This window comes from Haemaphysalis longicornis, unplaced genomic scaffold, assembly GCF_048455015.1.
Source record: "Haemaphysalis longicornis isolate Haplotype H1 unplaced genomic scaffold, Haemaphysalis longicornis Haplotype H1 scaffold_1, whole genome shotgun sequence".
Classification (NCBI taxonomy): Eukaryota; Metazoa; Arthropoda; class Arachnida; order Ixodida; family Ixodidae; genus Haemaphysalis; species Haemaphysalis longicornis.
Genome location: NW_027526203.1, coordinates 110014168 through 110034157, shown reverse-complemented (window position 1 = coordinate 110034157; position 19990 = coordinate 110014168). Strand labels below are relative to the sequence as shown.

The window sequence follows — 19990 nt, the reverse complement described above, 5'->3', positions numbered from 1 at the left end:
AACCTGCACCACTAATCGGCCACTCAGAGCTCACTGTTCCGCGGGTGATCGATATACTCGACGAGGAGCGATCAATTCAAGATCAGCCTGCTACATGGCCGGTGGGTATGTCTATCCTCAACCTGAAGCGACATTCTTTCTAAGAGAACTAGAGAAGGTTCTAAAGTTCTAAAGAAGACAACATTCTAGAACGGGGCGCGTCCTAGAGCAGGCGCGATTCTCAGCCTTTGTGACACGTAGTTTGCGTTATTCTGGCTACCGCCTGATCAATATTGCCCCGCTTCGCAGTTTACTGGGAAACCTTGCGCTCAGCCATGCCACGGAGGAACAACGATGGCCGGTCTCGCGGCAGTGAGGCCAAGAAGGAGGGCGAGACGGTCTCCTGGCTGGCCCCTCCGTCCAAGCGGCTGCTCCGGAGGATTGCGGCCGTTACCCGCCCTCCCCCTGAACCCAAGAGGGACTTCGACCTACCGCTGCGGATTCTCTGCCTGGAGTCCGGCAGAGGAGCACCGACGGGTCCCCAGCTCCGGCAGCTGCTGGGATTCCCCACCCTGGTCGACCGGGTCGTGCCGGCGGACCACTGCGATGTGGCGGTCTACGAGACCCCCAGCGAAGTGGCCTACATGCGGCTGCGTCTGGAACGACCGGCCACAGAGTCCTTCATCCAGATCGTCGTCAAGTGGTAAGCCCCCCCCCCGCTCGGGACAACTAACCGCTGCCTTTGCGCTCTGGCTGCGCAAAGGGACTATTGGGGAGACGAGAAGCTACTTAGCGAGAGTCGGGGTGGCTGCAATTAGCACTAAGCGCTAAAAGGGCCGGCTCTCATTCGGCATAGCCGATGTGCATAATTTGTTACGTATACCCTTCTTGTTCGCTGTTTTTTTCGCGGCTGCGGTGTTAGAACAAATCTCCCCACTCATTGACCGACCTGGGACAATCACGTAACAGTTGCGCAACAGTGCGCTCGAATGACCAATCCATGCATACAACTGCGACGAATAACTCTGCCGAGCATACGGTAGGACTTGGATGTTCCGCCTGCGCTTTGGACCCACGCAATGCAAGCATGCCGTTCTGCATTGCGCAGAGCCACCATGCCGATCAGTTGAGTTGGAAGCCTCGTTGCCTGAGGTCACCAACGCTGCCTATCATAAAATACTGAGGGCCAATAAGTTGCTGGCGTAAGCTACAGAAAACCCGTCCGCGACTTGGATGTGTGGTGGGCTGCTCTTGAAGAGAAACTAAAAATCAAAACAATTGAAAGCCTCGTAGAGTACGCTGAAGGCACCAAGCTTTATATCGATTCCATGTTCAGATTTTTAGGTGCGGCGTACCTTAGGACCACACAATGTCCGTCCGCGTCCATGCGCATAGCATTTTCAATCGCAAAAAAATCACACCAGGCACCGGCAGCATTCCTGCCTGTGTCTGGTAGATCAGACAAAGGTAGTGTCAGCCGTCTTACCCATTGGGCTACGACCGTGAGTTAGCACCCGAGAGCCAAACGGCTTATCCCTCGCCCGTAACAGCGTGGAGTACCTTAGGGCCTCCCAATGTACGTCCGCGTCCATCCGTGCGCACACCACCATCAAGCGAAAATCAAGCGAAATTCGATTCGATTCGTGAGTTGCAGTTTCACTTAGGGAATAATCAAGGTGCAACTCACAGCTCAAATCTTAATGACGGTCGGGGCACAACTCGGATGTCACTCTGGGCGCAACTTGGATGTCATTTCGAGTCCCCGTACTCCGCACCCTCGCCATAATCCACGGAGTGGACATGCTGCCATTTTTTTTGTTTAACTTTCCCTCTCAAGGTCTCGCTATCCCCTTTTTTGAAGGGGAGTACTCCCCTTCTCCCGCTCACGTAGTTAATTAGCATTCTGCGAGTGGCGCTGGTGTGAACGTTGATCATTCCCTGAATTAACTAGGTTGGATGCATAAATTGGTCACTGGAATGCATTGTGGTTAAACGGAACCCTGGGATGGTTGTAGGCGAAATTTATGGCAGTTTTCTAGCCCCATCTTAAGCAAAACGAATTTCCGACCTTTGTTTTACCCACTCTTTTATACCTACGGGCCATAATTACTTCCGCATTATCATTCAAATATAGCTGGACAAGTTTCCGGCCCCCATAACTACAATAGCTCAGCGCAAAAAAAAAAAAAAAAACTAAAATTGGAGTCTCTACAAGAATGTTGTACTCACGTCGAAAATGATCTGACCTCGCACTGTCAGCAAATGCTTGCCATGTTTTCTTCCCCTCATAACTTGTATTCAAGAAAAAGACGGCCCCGCGTAGGAGCAACGACCAGCACACACATAAAAGGGTCAGGCGTTGGTTCCGCCCAACAGGCTTGTGTTAAGGAAGGATTATTAACGGATGAAGCAGGATCTAGAAAATTGCCAAATATTTTCGTTCTGTGAATCTTCAGTCATTCTCGCCAATAGCGAGAGATGCAGAAGATACAGAAGATAACATGCAGAAGATACACTCGTGATAGCGAAATAGTGTTTAAGTTTTGCCTTTGTTCCAAGTGTTTACAGTCCAGACTGAGCTGCTTGCAGAGCACGCGATCACCGCTTTTAACGAACATATAACAAAGTCAGGTTCCCGACACAAGGACTTCGTTGTAATGGGGGTTTACTTAATGGGGGTTTGCAACAAGGTAGCAAATTGGGCGAGTTGGATAGCATTAATGGTGGTCAGCGCGAACGGAAACAACACACGAAACAACGCGAACGGAAACAACCACGTCTGTGTCGTCTATTCTCTTCTTTGTGTGTTTCCGTTCGCGCTGACCACCATGAATACTTAAACCCCCTCCTTTTTCATGGTCACTACAGTGTTTAGTGTATTGTTACAAGAGGCAGACCGCCACATAACAACTATGGTTCGTGTCACTTATCCTGCCGTCACGTTACTCTATCCACGACCCGCTTTGTTCTTAACGTATTAATCACATGTATGTATATGTCGAAAAACTGTATATGTCGAATCTCACCCGACTTAGGAATGGCACTGCGCCAACTATCGATATTGACCGGTATAAAATTCCCGAAGCAACTGCATTCGAGTTGTAGCCCTAATACCGCTTCTAAGTTAAGTACGGAATTTGGGGATCAGCCCGTTGCTGCACTTTTAAATGACGGCTGCCTTGCATGTATGTCCGCAGGTGTGACCTGGAGAGCATGCAGCTCGTGCTGCGCCACAACGTGGCCGAGAAGTGGGAGCCGCCAGAGTGGTGGCTGGCTTCTGAGGAGCTGGAGGAAAAGTGCGACCCGTACCAGACCGAAGTGTCCATGGAGCACAAGGACATCCAAGTGCAATCCTTCGCCCTCGGTTGTGCCCTGGGGTACAACACCTTCATCGCACATTTCGACAGCACCCTCACTGCGCCGCCCCCGTCCGCCTCCAAGACGAGCTCAGAAAAATCGGGAAAGTCCGGCACGGCCAAACCTCGTCCGGATAAGGCGGCGTCTGCCAACGCACGCGGTGCAGCCACAGGAGTCAAACCGACTCCATCTTCCCGCAAGCGGCAGGCCGGTACGAAGGTCTCAAAGGCGGCTGGGGTATCAGTGCCGGCAGAGACGATTGATCAACACGAGCAGGCACCGGAAAGCGCTGCGTCGGAGAGTAGCATCGAGCCATTGCACGCCGAGGGCCTTGATCCCCAGACGCCAGCAACGGTTGAAGATACGTTCTACGGCGGCAGTATTTCACCGCCTCCCGAGGTGTGTGATTACCAGGAGCTGGCATTAACAGGTGATCTTAACTCGGAAATGTCAGCCCACAGCGAACATCCGTGCTCTGAGCCATGCCTAAGTATCCCGGACCTGCCATGTTTAGAAGCGGAGTCTGGCTTCTTATCTCCAGCGCCATTGGCTACGAGCGCTCAAGAGGAGCCCTCCGACGAGACACAGGCCACCAGTATTGAAGCGGGGATGTACGAGCCACTCTCGATGGCGGCTTGGCCAGATCTGAGGGCCGCTGAGGCCCAGAGGGCGGCCTCCTCTTGGCGATCCCCCAAGCCGGTGCCTACGCAGGCCGTCTTTACTGCGGCGCCCTTTACGCCGCCGCGCCAGGAGTCTGGCTTGGTGGTAGGGTCAGCAGCCGTGGCGCCACCGCCTCGGTTCCAAATGGTCCCAGTGCCAACGAGGTCAGCGGCAAGCATTCCAGGCTGGGCTGCTATACCCCGTTCTGCAGTGATGGAATTCGATGAGCCCAGCGTGCCAGCAGAGCCTCAGGAGACTGACAGTAGAGCTGGCCCGGTGTATTTTCCCTCCGGTTCCCCATCGGTGTCAGAAGTGCAGCCCCCTGACGTACCCTCAACGATGGGGACCGATCTCGCCCACGATGCTTCAGCGCCACTCACGGACCAGCTGAATATACCATCGATGCATCCGCAAGTGGGAGTCGAGACCAACTGCGACTTGCCTTCACCCCCACCGCCGAACCAATCGCCGTCCACGGACATTGGCGAGCATCAGGCGACCGCAACTTGCGCAGCGTCTCAGCAGGCCCCGTCAGATACGCAGCCCTCCCCGCTTCCGCCAATAAAGATCCACTCTTCGAGAAACGTTCAGTATGGTCTACGCGTCACCAAACTGTATTCCACGGGTCATATCTCATCGGGGTGCTCGGGATCGTCACCGCCCATGCCGGAACCCAGGTGTTCCCAGTCGACTAGCTCATCGGCCCCAGTAGCGGCATCGGAGGGCTACAAGGTTAGTCCTATAGCTGTCACAAGCCAAGATAGTTGAATACGCATTCGCATTAATGTGTAATTGTTCTGAAAACGTAGCTGTTCGGACGGGATTAGAGGCTCCCTGCCTCCCACAAAATTGTGAAAGCCACGCAGTACCTTTCTCAGCATATCCAGGTCAGCACGAAGTGACGCTGTATTGTAGAAAACGCGACGGCCCGCCGACCGGGGGCTTTTTGTAACAAATTTCCTGTTTGGTGATTACATATAGTAGCAGTTTTGGGGATACCCTGGGTGTGTCAGTGAGTAAAATTCCTGCCTACAATGGCATGGTCTAACGTAGCCTTGGTTCTAAGGCCTCTGTATATAGTGGAGTTTGATACCCTTAGGAGTTTGATTACGTCACCCCTACCGGCTAGATAATCTTCCCGCCCATATAGTACAACATTCGACCCAATCCCCGTTTACGAAAACAACGCGGTTGTGGACTCAGAGTGTAATGGCGGCACTCTGGTTATTTAACCGTAAATGCGTCGCATTGGTCTCCTCAGCCTGCCCTTCGCACCTTTGCGCAGGTGACCCAGTGCAACGCCCATTTCGAGCACTGCAGCCACACCCTATTCCTTTACTTCGTGGACGCGCGCTTCGGCGGCAAGAAGGCAGGCCAGTCCAAACTCTACCGCCTCGTCTTGCGCTACTCCAGCGTCTGTCGCATCGTGCTGTGCAAAACTTCACCTACGGCCACTACCATGTACCTGCACCTCCTCCACCCTCCCCTGCTCTACAAGGTGTGCGCTGGGATCCACAGCAACTGCCACCGCGAAGGAAACTACCTTCCTCAGGTACGAGCGCGTACGAGCCATCTATTTCGAGGCTCGGGGTGAAACGCATACAAGCAGCTGTGAGGCTGCCACGTCCGCCGCAGTGCAATAGAGTCGGCGTATTAGAACTCTTCAGCTTCTTTAACGTTTATGCTAAGCTCCCATAGGCGGGGATCTTAAAACGCGACACTTGTATATGGCTACTCACACCGTTACGTCCGTTCGTAATCGGAAGGGCGAAGCGGGATTATGTAAGCGAGAGGGTGCATCACTCTCAGTCCTTCCTTCGACCATAACTTTCGATTCTTGTGCCGTCTTGACAGGGAGTCGGATTCTAGACCTTAGAGCAGCAGAAGATAGCTTCACGCACTGCGGCGAAACGCCGAAGTTTGGCCTTAACTGGAATTGTTCTCCAGATTTTTATTTCAGCAATGTCCCCTCCAAATACATGTTACACCAACAACCATAATTTATTTAACGTCGTAGTTTTAAACGCTCATAAAATGTGTGCACGTACATCTTCGTTCTTAGCTAACCTCAACTGAAACACCATGCTCACTTAAGGTTGAGGTAACTGCCCTCCTTTCGCCCTAGACACTGTCATCAACAGGTCACTCCTCAACCTTACACAATACGGTGGAGTTGAGGTTCATATGAAGGTTGAAGCCATCATCGACACCCTCAGCTGTGGCTCTTCGAGGTGTCATGGTTTGCTTGGGGCTTTTCTTTGCAGCGATTCTCTGCACAAAATTCCCAATTCCGGGCCGTTTTGATGTAAATTCTTTATGAAACAAAGTATGCATTCCTTTAGGTGCATTGAAGCATATTCCAGCAATTCTTGTAATCATTCATCGTTCAGAGATAGATCACAAATGAGAATTTTACGAGTAAGTCTACTTGTTAAATAGGACCAGAAACTGAGATTACTCATTATACGTTTGAGTGTTTTTCATTGTATCTGCTAAATCAATATCTCATTAATCATCACCAAACAGATATTAAGGCAATGCTTCCTTCACTAACTTTTGCGCGAAACTGAGAAAAGTGGTAGGATTAGGAATAGGAAAAACTTTATTTGTGCCGGCAAAACAACGGTTTTTAAGCGCCGCGATGCGGCCCGGCGTCGTCCTAGAGTTTGCCGTTACGCGCAGCGCCAATGCTTCCTGTTACCAGGTCGCCTGGCCTGTTGCCCGGTCGCCTGGCCTGTGCTTTTCTAGCGCACCCCGGACTTGCTGGACGTCCTAGAGTTGAGTGTCTTTGTCGCTTCTGTGTGCAGCATCCTGGAAATGCGACGGATAAGTCCTTGATTAAGCTTCGTTTGGAAACTGGGCACAGTCCAAGAAAATGTGCCACTTGTCTAGATGAAAAGATCTGGATAAAACCTGTGCAGCGTTGCCGGAGCGAGGATGGACCTGGTATGGAGTGCAGTAGTAGCACTGCCTCCTCCCGGCTCAAGCCCTGTGGGGGGAGGGGGGGGGAGGGTGGCATGACCTGTCGAGCCAGGCGGTAGGCCTTTTGATCTCGTTGTAGCTCACGAGGCGAGGAGCGGAGGGTAAGTGCCCGCGCCTCCGAGTGTGCCGTCTCGTTGTGGTTGGATGCAGTTTCGCATTCGCTAATGTGCGCCGGAAACCACTTGACACAAACTTCTCTGCCCTGGAGCCTGGCCTTGCCGATGATGGGGGCCGCCTTGGTGCAAAAGCGGCCTTTAGCGTACTTTCGTACGGCCATTCTCGAGTCACAGAGCACTGTGCGGCACTCGGCCTCGGAGATGACCAGGGCGATGGAGGCCTCCTCGGCGTCCGTGGCGTCGGTGCACCGTACGCTGGCAGTCGTGGTCTTGGTGCCCGTGGAGGCCTTAACGGCGATCGCGACGTAGCCTTCATGCTGCTACTCTACCCCGTCGACGTAACGCCGCTTTCCAGTCTTGGGCGGGCATCTCGATGAGGGATTTGGCCCGCACTGCACGTCTTCCCTTGTGCTCCGGGTGCATGTTTCTGGGTACTGGGTCAACGCATATGTGCGCCGTCGCTTCGTCGTTTATGTGGCGCTGTTGCCGGTCCGGCGTGCGGGGGTTGTAGCCAAAGGTCTTGAGGATTGGGCGTCCCGTCTTTGTTGTGGAGAGGCGTTCCGGCTGTGCCGCCAACGGCACCTCCACGATTTATTACAGGATATTGTGCACTCGAAGGTGTAGTAAGCGCGCCGTGCTCGGGGTTTCCGTGAGGCCCAGGGCCGATTTGTAAGCCTTGTGCGAGAGTGCATTGATCTTGGCCCGTTTCATGACCGCCTAGTTATGGTACGCGGCCACGTACGTAATGTGGCTGATGACAGTACGAGTCTCACTAAAATGTATGCGTTGACCGATTTACGCCTCTGAGGCGTAGTAGACGTATAGTCGTCTTATTCTGGAGGTAGCTTGAGTTTCCTGACTGGAGATCCTATACGTTGCAGTAGCAAGCTAAGAAAATGGAGGAGATATCCTCTCGAGTGTCTGCTGTGTGCTGTGTCATGACCTGCGTTAAAGCCTTGCTGTGTTACAACGTTAAAACAGCACTGAATAAGGGCTAAACCGTAAAACTAACATGGGACACCGATAGATTTAGAGTTCGATAACCCCGATTTGGGGCAGAAATCTGATTGGATTGTAGGGTTTAACGCGCCACGCAATGCAGGCGATGAGGCGCGCCGTAGTTGAGGGCTCCGGATTAATTTTGACCACCTGGGATCTTTAACGTGCCCCGAAATCTAGTACACACAGTCACTTTCGCTATTCGCCTCCATCAGAAACGCGGCCGCCGCGGCCGGGAAGCGAACCCGCGACCTCGTGCTCAGCAGCACAACGCATTAGCCACTGAGCCACCGCGGCGGGTGGGACAAATCTTGGAGCGTGTAATGAGTGCTACCAAAATGCCGGCCACGAATCCACCGCATCATTTCAGATGAGCCTTTTCGGGTGCCCGTAAACAATGTGGTACGGGCTCCGAGGAACAACGCAAAAAACGCAGGCCTTGGCAGGAACATCTTTGGCGGCGGCTCCTTAGCATGCTCTCTCTACCTAAGACTGGAACCCCTCTCACGTATGTACGTGTGGTGCGTTATCGAGGAAAAAAGCAAGGAAAAAATTCAGGCCGAAGCCGTCTTTGTGTTGCTGTTGTGTGACAGATTCGGACAGATGAACCGCCCCTCGCCCCATCTGATGTTCTCCTCTCTCACATTACCCTCACTCACCCCCCTGTCACCTTCCTCGATTTCTAGGCCTTCAAAATTTTGATTCTGAAGGTCGTAAAAGTAAAATGACAGAATTACCTATCCTTCGGAGTTGTTGATTTATTGAGTAAGCTCTTACGATTTGCTTCCTATGATTTTACCTCCTTTGTCTAAAATGACAAATTCTACTCCCACATCTTTACCACGTTAGACAGTAAATTTTGCCCTCAAAATTGATTCAGCCGTATATGTGAGAGTTGTTTTCTGCTAGGATGCGCTCGCTGTACATTTGTCTACGTTATGCTTTTTTGGGCTTTTGTAAAAGCGCAGTAGTTCCCTATGTAAGAGTACATTGTTTCGATTTCTCAGATCTTCAAGTTAATTGATGGGAAATTTTGATGAACGATTACACCCAAACCTCGTATTGCCCGATACGCGCCATGCCACATTCACGCCACGTGCACCATTTCGAAACTGCGCCCCTCCCGTCGTCTCCCCAGTTCAACCTGTCGGACAGCACCCCGTGGGACCGGGCGGTCGAGTTCGGCGAGGGCCCCTACATGTGCGGGGTGGACGTGCTGGGCAAGAGCCGCGTGCTGCGCATGTCGCTCAGCGGGCCCCGGCACTGGGACTGCGTCTCCAACTTCATCCTGCGCACTCGGAAAAGCGCCCAGGTCTTCTACTCCCCCATGAGGGAGATGCACGCGGTGCGGGACCTGAAGACCGTGCCCAGGCCGAGCGTGCGCGACTACGGCGTCACGTACGCCCTGCTGAGTGCCTGGTCATGCAGTTTCCAGGTGAGAAATGCCATTCGGGAAATTCCAGAGCGTCGCCTGTGACGTAACCTCATAGGTCACGTGTCTCTTGCACGCGGCACGTAAATATTCGCGGTCCCGTAGTCGCTCCATATCGCGCATATGATGTACAGTTACAATCTAGAAGAACTGGGCGCCGGAATGGGAACTTATATTTTACGTAGAATTAGAGAGGAAGAAGCTGCTTTGAAAGAGTAATTATCCTTATCAAGATAGATGGGAAGAAGACGCCGGATGCATGTGAAAAACTGCGTAGGCCAGATATAAGGGTGTATGGAGCGGCGTCATTAAAGCTCCTCCGCAGAATGCATCGCCTTGCTTTTGACTCGTGTCCGATACAAAGGTAAATCCCTCATGCATATCCTGCTAGCAGGAGTTCATCGCCGCTTCACACACACGGTTTACGTGAGAAAAACTTAACTTATTTTGAAATACAGCCGCAGAGGTCTCGGCACCTTAGACGTACTATGTGTTCATTACCCAGACTGAGAGATAGGGCTGAGTGTCGCACCACAAACGCGTAATATCGCCTGAAAGAGTCTTTACCCAGCTGCGAGGTGACGCGGCTGACTTTATTCTTACGTACAATCAAAGACAATCCTGTGCTGCAGCCTCCCCACAATGTACCCCAATGACCAATGCATGCAGCCAAAAGTCTGACTTGGGTGCTTAGCACGCGATTTGACTCAAAAGTTGGTTCTGCGCACTGGGGCGCAATGCAAGAAATGGCGTTCTGCACTGCGCAATGCCAATGGGCAGATCGCAACAGCTGAATTCGCTTTGTTGGACGCATGCAGGGGTCAACCTAGTCCATTGTGGTGAAGCTAAACGATGGGATTTACTTAAAGGCACCCTGCAATGCTTTCAATAAACGCTCTCCCTCTTTCATTCGCGCCTGGAAGCACTGCCAAAGCTAGTTATCGCCAGCACGGAGCGGCACTGCGTGATGTGCTCGTCGCAGCAGACACGCCCCCAGTTTCTGCTTTGCTTTTGTGGCTTTGTTTAAAGTTGCTGTCGAACAGCATACATTGCTGCAAGAAAAATCTTTTTAGCGACCATAGAGCAGTAATTTTTGGCTGAGGTACTTTGCGACCCCCTAATCTAAGTGCTGAATGGGTTTGGTTAAATACATTCTGCAAGCATTTAAGATTTCATGGTACATCTCGTGCCTCTGCACTGTTTTTTAAAGCGAGGTACCAAACACTTTGACCTGTAACTCTCACGCAGTCAAACATGAAGGCAAGGTAGACAACGGGAACGAAATGGTAATCTTTTTATGCTGGTGTGTCTGCAGAAGAGCTATAAAGGGGCTCCTCATGCCAATTTCCACTAACATGAACAGCGCAAAAAAAAAAAAACGCTGAATCAAAAGAAAAGTGAAAAAATCATTCCTTTCTCAAAACTATGAACAAAACAAAACAAGCCTAACTGGTAAAAATCGACCCAGGTCATACCAGATGACGGTCTGGTTCTCTTGGGGTGACTGTCGCAAAGATTAATTTATTATTTTGTTGGAATAGAAAACAATTTATTAAAAAATGACACCGAAGCACGAACTGAAATGGCATAATTGTGGAACTGGCTGCAAATCAGGGAAGATCCTCTGCTCCCCTGCAATGAATAGGAATGCACTCGGTGTGGACGTTTCGTGATGTATTTCGTTTAGCTTTTCGGGGACATTGCTTTTTTTCTTTTTGTCTTTCTTCTTTTTACTGCATCATTTTATCTCTATTTATTACGAAGACGGGACATTAAATACGAGAATTAAGCCGTATGAGTACGCGCTGAGGCGATACTCGCATTAATTGCAAATTCGGAAAACACTCACAACTACCGTTCCACCACTTCCGTCCTACCTTTCTTGGCACTGCGTAGCGTTCACTTGACTACTGAATGATCCTTCGCAAAAGAAGCCGTCGGCTTGTCGCATACCTCCTCTCCCTCAGGGGAAGCGTTTTGTGACGACCTATACGTGTAATGTTTGTTGATACCGTCCCCCACGCCCTACAGGCCACGCGTAAGGCCTGCTTTTATGCACCGTCAACCCTGTGTTTATGCTTTGCGGAAAAGCATTATTTCATCGCACATAAATTTGTTTTTCAGAAGCATGCACCGTTTGTTAAAGACATTTTTGGTCCATGATTCTTGGGGATATCCATTAAGGGCTTCCTACTTTGTTAGAAGCTTTTCTAATGAGATTGAGTGGAAGACATTTCAGTTATTCTGCGATAAGCGCATTGGCGTTCTCATTGCCCTATGAAGTCAACTGGGAAGGATTTAAGTTGTTCACACTTGGCGTTTCGATTGATGCGCAGGCTGCAGACGAGCTGGCGTTGGATCCCACGGGATACCGGGAGACGCTGAAGAAGCTCAGCGCTCGCCTTAAGGAGTGTCCCCGTGCAGTGGAGGAGGCGCTCTTCGAGCTCTACACGTCCTCGAGTCAAGGGAAAGTGAGTGAGCCGTCCAGAAAGCAGGAAGATGAGCGGTGCTGGCCAACAGCGACTGTGTTAATTAAACCTCCCCAAAGCCACTGCCTGCTAACGGCCTCGGCATGAAGAGGCATGCTCAAGTCCCTGCAAACTTGGCCAGGGACTTCAGTAGCCGGCCTGTATCCCACTCACGTTGACCTGGCGGTCTTCGGCCTCGGCGCCCTTGCGCCACAAACACATTAAGAGTAACCGGCGCCAATTTCGCGTTATTTCTGCAAACCAAAGCCTTCTTTTTATGTTACTCGCGTTGATGTAGTCGAGGCTAATCCCCAAAATTTCAAATGTCCGGAGTTCTTAAAATATAACGATAGGTTGACTGTTACTTGAACTCTTTCAAACCTGCTCCCCATCAACCCGTCACAGACGACATAATTACTTGTACTACGTTACGTTTGCTAAGTGTTCCCCAAATGGTAAATACAAGTTTTTGTGGCAAGAATTTAAAGTCAGTTACGAGGAACCCATTGATTGCGGTCTTAAATCTGATATTTCAGGTGAAATTGTCACATTAAAGCTTTTTGCAATGTTTTATTCCATATGCATGCTTTGTTAATGGACGTATCTTGACGTAAAGAGACTAACGCTGCTGGAGGAGGTTTCTTGAGAGCCGTCGAATTCATGCGCGTACCCTTGGAAGTGAGCTCCTCAGCGCTTCCTTCAAAACAAAGGCCTTCAAAGAGGCATTTAAATGGATAGCTGTAGAAGTAACAAACTTAATCGGTTGCTTTTACGGAGTAACGATTAAGTGCTATGCACGACAATTGCCACTTAACCATGTCCACGTGTTACTCGCTTTTTGGGTGGGTTGGGATGGTGAGCACATATCCGGGTTACATTCTTTTTTGCCTCCTGATTGCTATCTACTAACCGCCTGGCTACTAATACACAGCGCTGGATATCGAGCCAGGGCCCGAGTTCAAAACGTTATTCAGTTCTAACATATCATGACATATCATGAGTTAACAATTCGCCGGAGTACATGCGTAGTTTCTCCCGAACGAGAAGCGAGGTAGCCAAGCGGCAGGCCGTTCTCAAAACTGCCTCCGTGATGCCGTTCGCGCTAGCGGTTTAGTTAGTCTGGTCCCAGGCGTCCTACGGATTTTTTTTTCCTCCCGTAAACAAGTTATTCTCCAAATTGAAAGCGACGAAGGAACTCGTCTTAAAACGCAGGAGCTTGCGCCTGCAGCGCTCGTTTTAGAGCTTGAACAGTCTCCCCTGCCTCTAGGTTGCGATCATTCTAAATGTGCACATAATTTTGCCGAGTCAAGGGGCGAGGCCCGGCTTTTGTAAAATTTATCCCGCTCCATGAATCCACCGTCTTTCTACCCGCGTATTTAGCAGGAAGAGATTTCGCTAATTAGGGCGCCTTGGAGATTTCGTACCGCCAGGCAGCCCTGGTAAGGTGCTAGCAGCTGTTTTCTTACGTTGACCCTTGTGTGTCACTTAGGGTGTACAACTGGAAACACTATTGCTTGTCGCGCCGGGTTACGGTAACTATCAGAGAAAAATAGTGGGCGTGACAAGTTTTCTAAGTATCGCAACGTTTTAGGCTGCTTTAAAATTGCATGTCAGGAGCTATATTCCCCATTGCCATTTACAGTGAGTAGCCTTTCACTTACACTTGATGGGAAAAGTAGGGGTGGGCGCGGGTTAAAAATTTTAATCCGTTTAATCGGTAGGTTTTAATCGGCTAATTAATCGATTAATCGGTCGCACTGGTTTAATAAAAAAATTATAAAATTAATATTTTAAATCATTATCAAAATATAATATGAGTAGGCTCTTAGGCCTATACACAGCTTTTTGTCGTGGTTTGAGAGAACGGAAAAGGAAAGTAAGTGCACTGGGGATATTGAGCTCGGCAGGGAGTGTACCTGCATGCAACCCAGTGCTGGGGTGGGGGTGTAGAGTGGGATGAAAGGATAGAGCAAAAAGAGAAAATTACGCCCACCTCCCCCTCGCGGGAACCCTGGTGTGATGCGACGCTGAGGGGGGGTTCAAGCGCAACGGAGAGCAACCGTCGACCGAGAGGCCGCCGGAGAGCGGCACACCGGTTATATGCGCAGCGCGCCCGAAGGAGAGGAGACCGCGGAGAGAGAGAGTACTGCACATGCGCAGCACCGCGCGCAGCGCCGCCCACCGGCGGAGTGACAGCGCGCTGGGCCGCACACTCGCAGATGTTGAGAGAGTGTTTGCTCTCACCTGGGCACGCGCCGGCGCCAGTGCGTCTGCCGCGACTATGACGCAACACAATCCAACACAATCCACTTTAATCCAATCCAATCCAATCCAATCCAAGCCAAGCCAAGGCAATCCAATCGAATCCAATCGAATGCCCCTCGCGAGAGAGTGTTCGCTATCGGAGTGGAGAGGGGGTGAGCGGAGGAGAATGCGGACGCCGACGACGACGACGACGGACGCACGCAGGAAGGAACGGGCCGCCGACAAGAGATGATCTCAGCGTCGCATCTAATAAAAAAAAGGCCAAGGTCAGGCCAGCACATCACAGGCATCCCAGATGAGCTGAGCAGATTATCATCATCATGGCGCTAATGCGGGTGGGGCGCTTATCACTGCGTTCGTCACTCGCACTCTTTCTGGAATCAGGAACATTGCGACGCCCCGTAATTGCAGCAAGTGTCGATTAACTGTGGTTTACTTGCGCCGTAGTTGGTTCATATAACAATAAAGCAGTGAGAGTGCCCACTCGCCGCTTTTTGCATTGTGTATTTGTATTTAGGGTACCATTTTCCCGTCTGCCTTGGATATCAGCTTGCGGTTTTAATCAGTATGCCACCCCCGAGCATCTTGTATCGTTTTTCGTTGTCAAGTAAGGCGGGTTGTTTGAACACGAATATGATTCTCAACATGCTTGTGCATAATTAAGCCATGACACCCTTGTTTCATTTCGATTACGTCACTTCAGGCGATTAACCCATTCAAAAAATTAATCACGACTACGGCATTAAACGATTAATGGATAACTTAATCGATCAATCACCCACCGCTAGAATAAAGCGCCAAGAAATATAGAGAGGTGCATTGTTTCCTCTTTCGCAAGGCAGAACCGCATCTTCTCGTTGTTGCGTTAGATTCCGAGGGGGAAAATCTCGTAAGGCGGGGCGGTGCTTTTCGAGCATCCTCGTTCTCGCTGTGTTAACTTTCTTCGACAAGGTGTGCGTCTTTTGGTTTAAGCAGATTTACAGCAATCATCTGAATACGTTCGTCACCTCTAGCAGCTGGCACTGACTTCTTTTCGGGGTCTACATTCAACGTAAACGGGAAATCTGGAAATGAGAGTTCGCCAGCCAAAGCTGTTTCTTGCTAGGCGCTCAACATTTATTAAGCCCATCTGGCGTACGAACGTGAGAAGTTGAGTGCCCGGAGCATGAGGAAGCTTTTATTAAACGACAAACACTACCGCCCGTCTCCCGGCGACGTCTACAATAATCTCACTAAGGGTTACCAACTGTTCAATGCAGGAAGTCGGGACGGTAGGGTGGGAGGGGGGGTGTAACATAAGGAGCCAGGGAAACAGGTTTTCTTTATTGCGGTATCTTCCAGACAATCTATTGTTGATTCATTGTAGCGGCCTTCCAGACAAATCCACTTTTTCTTTATTGTTGCGGTCCCTTGAAGTGGTACTTCAGCTGGGTATGTGATGCTCGCAGCACTCTTGCTGGAGAATGTACTCGTAAGAGCTATTGCACTTCACGCGGATGTTTAGCTTTCCCTGCAGCTCTGCCCAGACAAGTTCGTGCTAACTGTGTGTTCCGTAGCGTGACGCGCGTTGTTGGGAGTGCGTTGGAAACATTAAATTTCTACCCGACGGTTCAGAACAAATCCGGGACATATAGCTGTCCCGACAGCGACGGCGCGGGTCTCGGGACCTTGTATTAAAAAATTGCCCACGTGTCTGCTCGTTTCGTGTAAAATGTCGAAAGAAAGACGATAGTCGACTTGCGCCCCTGGCAAGTAAATGCCTCCCTACTCTTTCCCGCTCAGCTTTCACGCTGTGCCTCTCCCGTCTCGTTGATTGATTGATTGATTGTTGGGTTTAACGCGCCGACGCAACGCAGGCGATGAGGCGCGCCTCAGTGGAGGGCTCCGGATTAATTTTGACCACCTGGGGATCTTTAACGTGCGCCGAAATCTCGAACACACGGGCGTTTTTGCTTTTCGCCTCCATCAGAAAAGCGACCGCCGCGGCCGGGAATCGAACCCGCGACCTCGTGCTCAGCAGCGCAACGCCTTAGCCACTGAGCCACCGCGGCGGGTCCTCTCCCGTCTCGTCCCTCCCAAGATAACACCATAGAGGTTTGTTCAAGTCGGGTGCCTCGATGCCAGCGATGCCGTATGGCGGAGACGCGCGTGAATCGGAGCACCCTACTACAATGTTTATAGAACAACGTTCCCTGCTCCAAGAGCGTTCCAAGCGTAACTTGGAACCTATCTAGTGGAACCTTTCGTTGCTGTTGCCGTTTGAATTTTTTAAAATGCCTCCCCGTAGCTACACGATTTTCTGCGACGGTTTTCTGCAACTGATGTTGTTTGCTATCGCAAAAACCAAGCATCCGTGAATTTTTAAATAAAGGACCGCGGCAAATATCACTCATGTTTTAATTTGGTTCCTTTATATCTGCGTAATGTCTTGTTCTTGTTCAACAATGTTGACAAGTATGAACATTGACACCGGATTTAGACTATTAGATTTGGCTGTGGGTATATAAGACTATTGTTTCACTTTGGCCGGCTGGCTGAATCGAGTCAGACACAGACAGGCAGGCAGACAGACAGACAGACAGACAGACAGACAGACAGACAGACAGACAGACAGACAGACAGACAGACCAAAATTTCTGCGTTTAAGTAGCCCAAGAAAGACTGTCGTTTTTAAAAGTCAGGACGTCGGGAACCCTAGCCCCACTGCGCCTCCGTTGTGATCAACGCCCTTCCCTGGCCTCCGCATCGCAGATCTTCCACTTCCAGACGGGCCTGGAGCGGCTGTACGCTCAGTACCGGGAGCACCGGGTGCGCAGCGACGCCTTCACGGGCTCCGTGATCGCTCAGGAGCTGCCCGATCACATGGTCAACGTGCGCAAGGTGGTGCTCACCCCCACGCGCCGCGTCTACCTGCCTCCGCAGCTGGTGTGCAAGAGCAGGCTGCTGCAGCACTTCGACCCCGAGTACGCCGTGCGCGTCGTCGTCCGCGACGACGACTGCAAGCTCATCTCGTTCGCGCTGGGGTCGTGCAAGGACGATTTCCTGAGCGCGGTATGTGGGCCGCGTCCCAGTCGAAAATGGCGACGCGAAACATTTCGGTGCTTTGTCGCATTCTCGCGTGTCGTACTGTCGTCTTGTCGTATTCTTGTCGTGTCGTGATTCTGATACTCTGCGGTGTGTCGTATTCCTGTCCTGATTTTGGTGTTCCGTCGTGCCGAATTCCTGTCTTGTCGTGATCCTGATCAGTAGTTGCACATGGTTTGAATGTTATTGCCCCTTGTGAAGAGTAGCGTAAATGGCAGCTCTGTTGTGACTACAGGAATGTTTATCGTTGCGAAAATTGACTTTGTCGTTACGACGGAAATGTGTGTCGTAACAACGGATGGTTTTGTCGTAACATCCCTTCGGTTGTCACGACAGGAATTCTCGTTAGGTTTTTGCGGTATTCCTGTTGTGAGTTTAGACTGGGGTTGGCGAGATCGGGGCCGCGCACACATAACGAGAGAGTCAAAGCAGGCGTTACCGCACGTTAGCAATCCGAAGCTCAAGCAAAGATACGCCGCACAGTAGAAGTTTTGGCTTGGGTGGATCAAGACCCAAGCGTATTTCGTGCTGTTCAGCGTCACTCGGAAATTCGTCGTGACTACCAAAGGCAGCATGAGAAATAGTGTGATCAAAGCTAAGTCGACAGGTTTTTTAAAAATTAGGTGCTTAGATGTACGTGAAGACCACCTCTTCAGTGAGGTTTTGCGCCCAGCGGGACACAGAATGAGGTGGTAATTATTGATGTCGGTGGCTTAATTAACTAAAATTGAATAATTAACTTTTTAGCGGCTGGAGTAAGCGGCCATGTTTGTATTGAAAAGTTAGGCGCAATCGTGTTTCTATGCAGTTTAATTTGGCAGAATTTTTTAGCACATCCATGCTTCGAGATATCCAACTGCGAAGTTTAATTGCCGTTCGCATGATTATGCATGCAAGACAGTGGGGTCCAGCGCAAGGCTCTTCCCTTTTGTGAAGCGCGTGCTGTGTACGGTGTCTAGTTTGAGAAAGGGGTGGAGCCATAGGCAAAAGTGATAACTGGCACCCTTTCAGTCTTGGCTGGCGTTATCGCAATCTGCACGACTCGGAACCGCTATCGAAACACAGAACAAAGGGGAGGAGCTTTGCGTCGGTCTTCGCTGTCTAGCATGCGTAATCATGCCATCGGCAATTAAACTTCGCAGTTCGATATTTTGGGGTAGGAATGTGCTAGAATTCTGCCAAACCAAGCTGCGTGGAAACACTATTGCGTCTAACTTTTCAATACAAACATGCCTGCTTACTGGAGCCATTAAAAAGTTAATTACTCAATTTTAGCTAATTGGGCCCCCGACATCAATAATTACCACCTAATTCTGTGTCACCCTGGGCGTGTAACCTCACTGTAGCGGTGGTCTTCACGTAAATCAAAACGTCTATTTAAAAAAGGAAAACCTGTCGACTTAATTTTGATCACCCTGTATTTGCAATACAAGTACTGTTCGCGAAGGCGCGTTCTGTGGGCATGCACGGAAGGGTTTGTTCATCCAACTGTCGCGAAGAACGCGACTAAAGGCCGTGCTCTCCGCACTGCAAAATTCGGCGCGTTTCGGGTTCTTTTCCAGGAATTTAGATAAAAAAATATGGAGGCGGGACATTCCAATTTGGCTGTTATATTCCAACTGTGCTGGGGCATCAAAGAAAAATGTCCTGTTTACATTGGTTGGCTTCACAGTCCACAGAACGTTCTTTTTTGTCGTAACCGTCTGCTTGTTCTCGTTTGTGGCCTGGCATGTTTCTTGCCGCCGCCAAGACTGGTCATATTCGGGTAAGTTGTGGTGGAGCACACGCGCAGATATTTGGAACATGTGAATGGCTCAGCTACCGACTGCTTACTTGCTTTCGTGGTTTCTGAAAACAACTGGCGTTGCCGGTACGCACCGCAAAATTCTTTAGATGAGGTAAACATGTAATCTACAAATTGCGTGGACTTATTGTCCAGAAAGGTGTGTAATTTGGATCATAATCTAGGATCATAATCTAGGTTATTCTGGGACGTTTTGCAACGGACACTAAAAAAGACATTTACATCACCCCGTACACCATTCGCTTCTTGCCATTTGAGGACGTTAATCGGGTGCTATATGACGTTTTTTGTTCCCCTAGGAGTGTTTAGCTTGTGGAACTGTCGCATGACTGATCGGCAAGCGGAACCCCCTAGGCCAACCAAGTGCATTTTTCGGGAACAGGCGGCGTTGGTGCGGAGCGTTTCTGCGGCGCAGAGTGATCCAGTGGAGTGGCTGCCTCTTTTGGATGCGTGCGTTTGCTTGCCCGAGTTTTGAAATGTTGCCGACCTTTGTTAGACTGACGTGCTTACCCTTTGCTGTCTGTTAAGTGTTCACATTGCGTGCTAATTGTCTTGTCTGAGTTTATCTAAAATTTCCATGCATTAAAGAAAAAAAAATCTACACTCTAAGAACTCGAGGAGTGCTGGGCACTCTGTCTAGGAGTAAAAACTTTTGTCCCATATTTCACTCCCTTTGGAAGCATTGGGCGACTCTTCCGAGGAGTAGCGCGTGGCGACCGAACGAGAGGCGAAACACTCCCCGTGGGATTTACTTGCTGCTTTCGAAGCGGAGTACTTGAACCCTGTGTGGGAATTGCAATACCATCTCCAAGGCAGCGTTCCGTCACTCCCTTTAGGCGTGAAT

The 19990-nt window shown here is 50.4% G+C and overlaps 1 protein-coding gene across 1 annotated transcript in view; it reads left to right on the top strand.

Moving 5' to 3' along the window:
• Window positions 1-314: 314 nt before the first annotated feature.
• Window positions 315-19990, top strand: part of LOC144145885 (uncharacterized) — a 59840-nt gene continuing 40164 nt past the window's right edge. Inside the window, exons 1-6 of the mRNA XM_077677756.1 lie at window positions 315-682; window positions 3177-4728; window positions 5282-5548; window positions 9232-9528; window positions 11862-11996; window positions 17010-17309. Of these exons, the coding sequence (XP_077533882.1) occupies window positions 315-682; window positions 3177-4728; window positions 5282-5548; window positions 9232-9528; window positions 11862-11996; window positions 17010-17309 (2919 nt within the window). The remainder of the gene's footprint in view (window positions 683-3176; window positions 4729-5281; window positions 5549-9231; window positions 9529-11861; window positions 11997-17009; window positions 17310-19990) is intronic.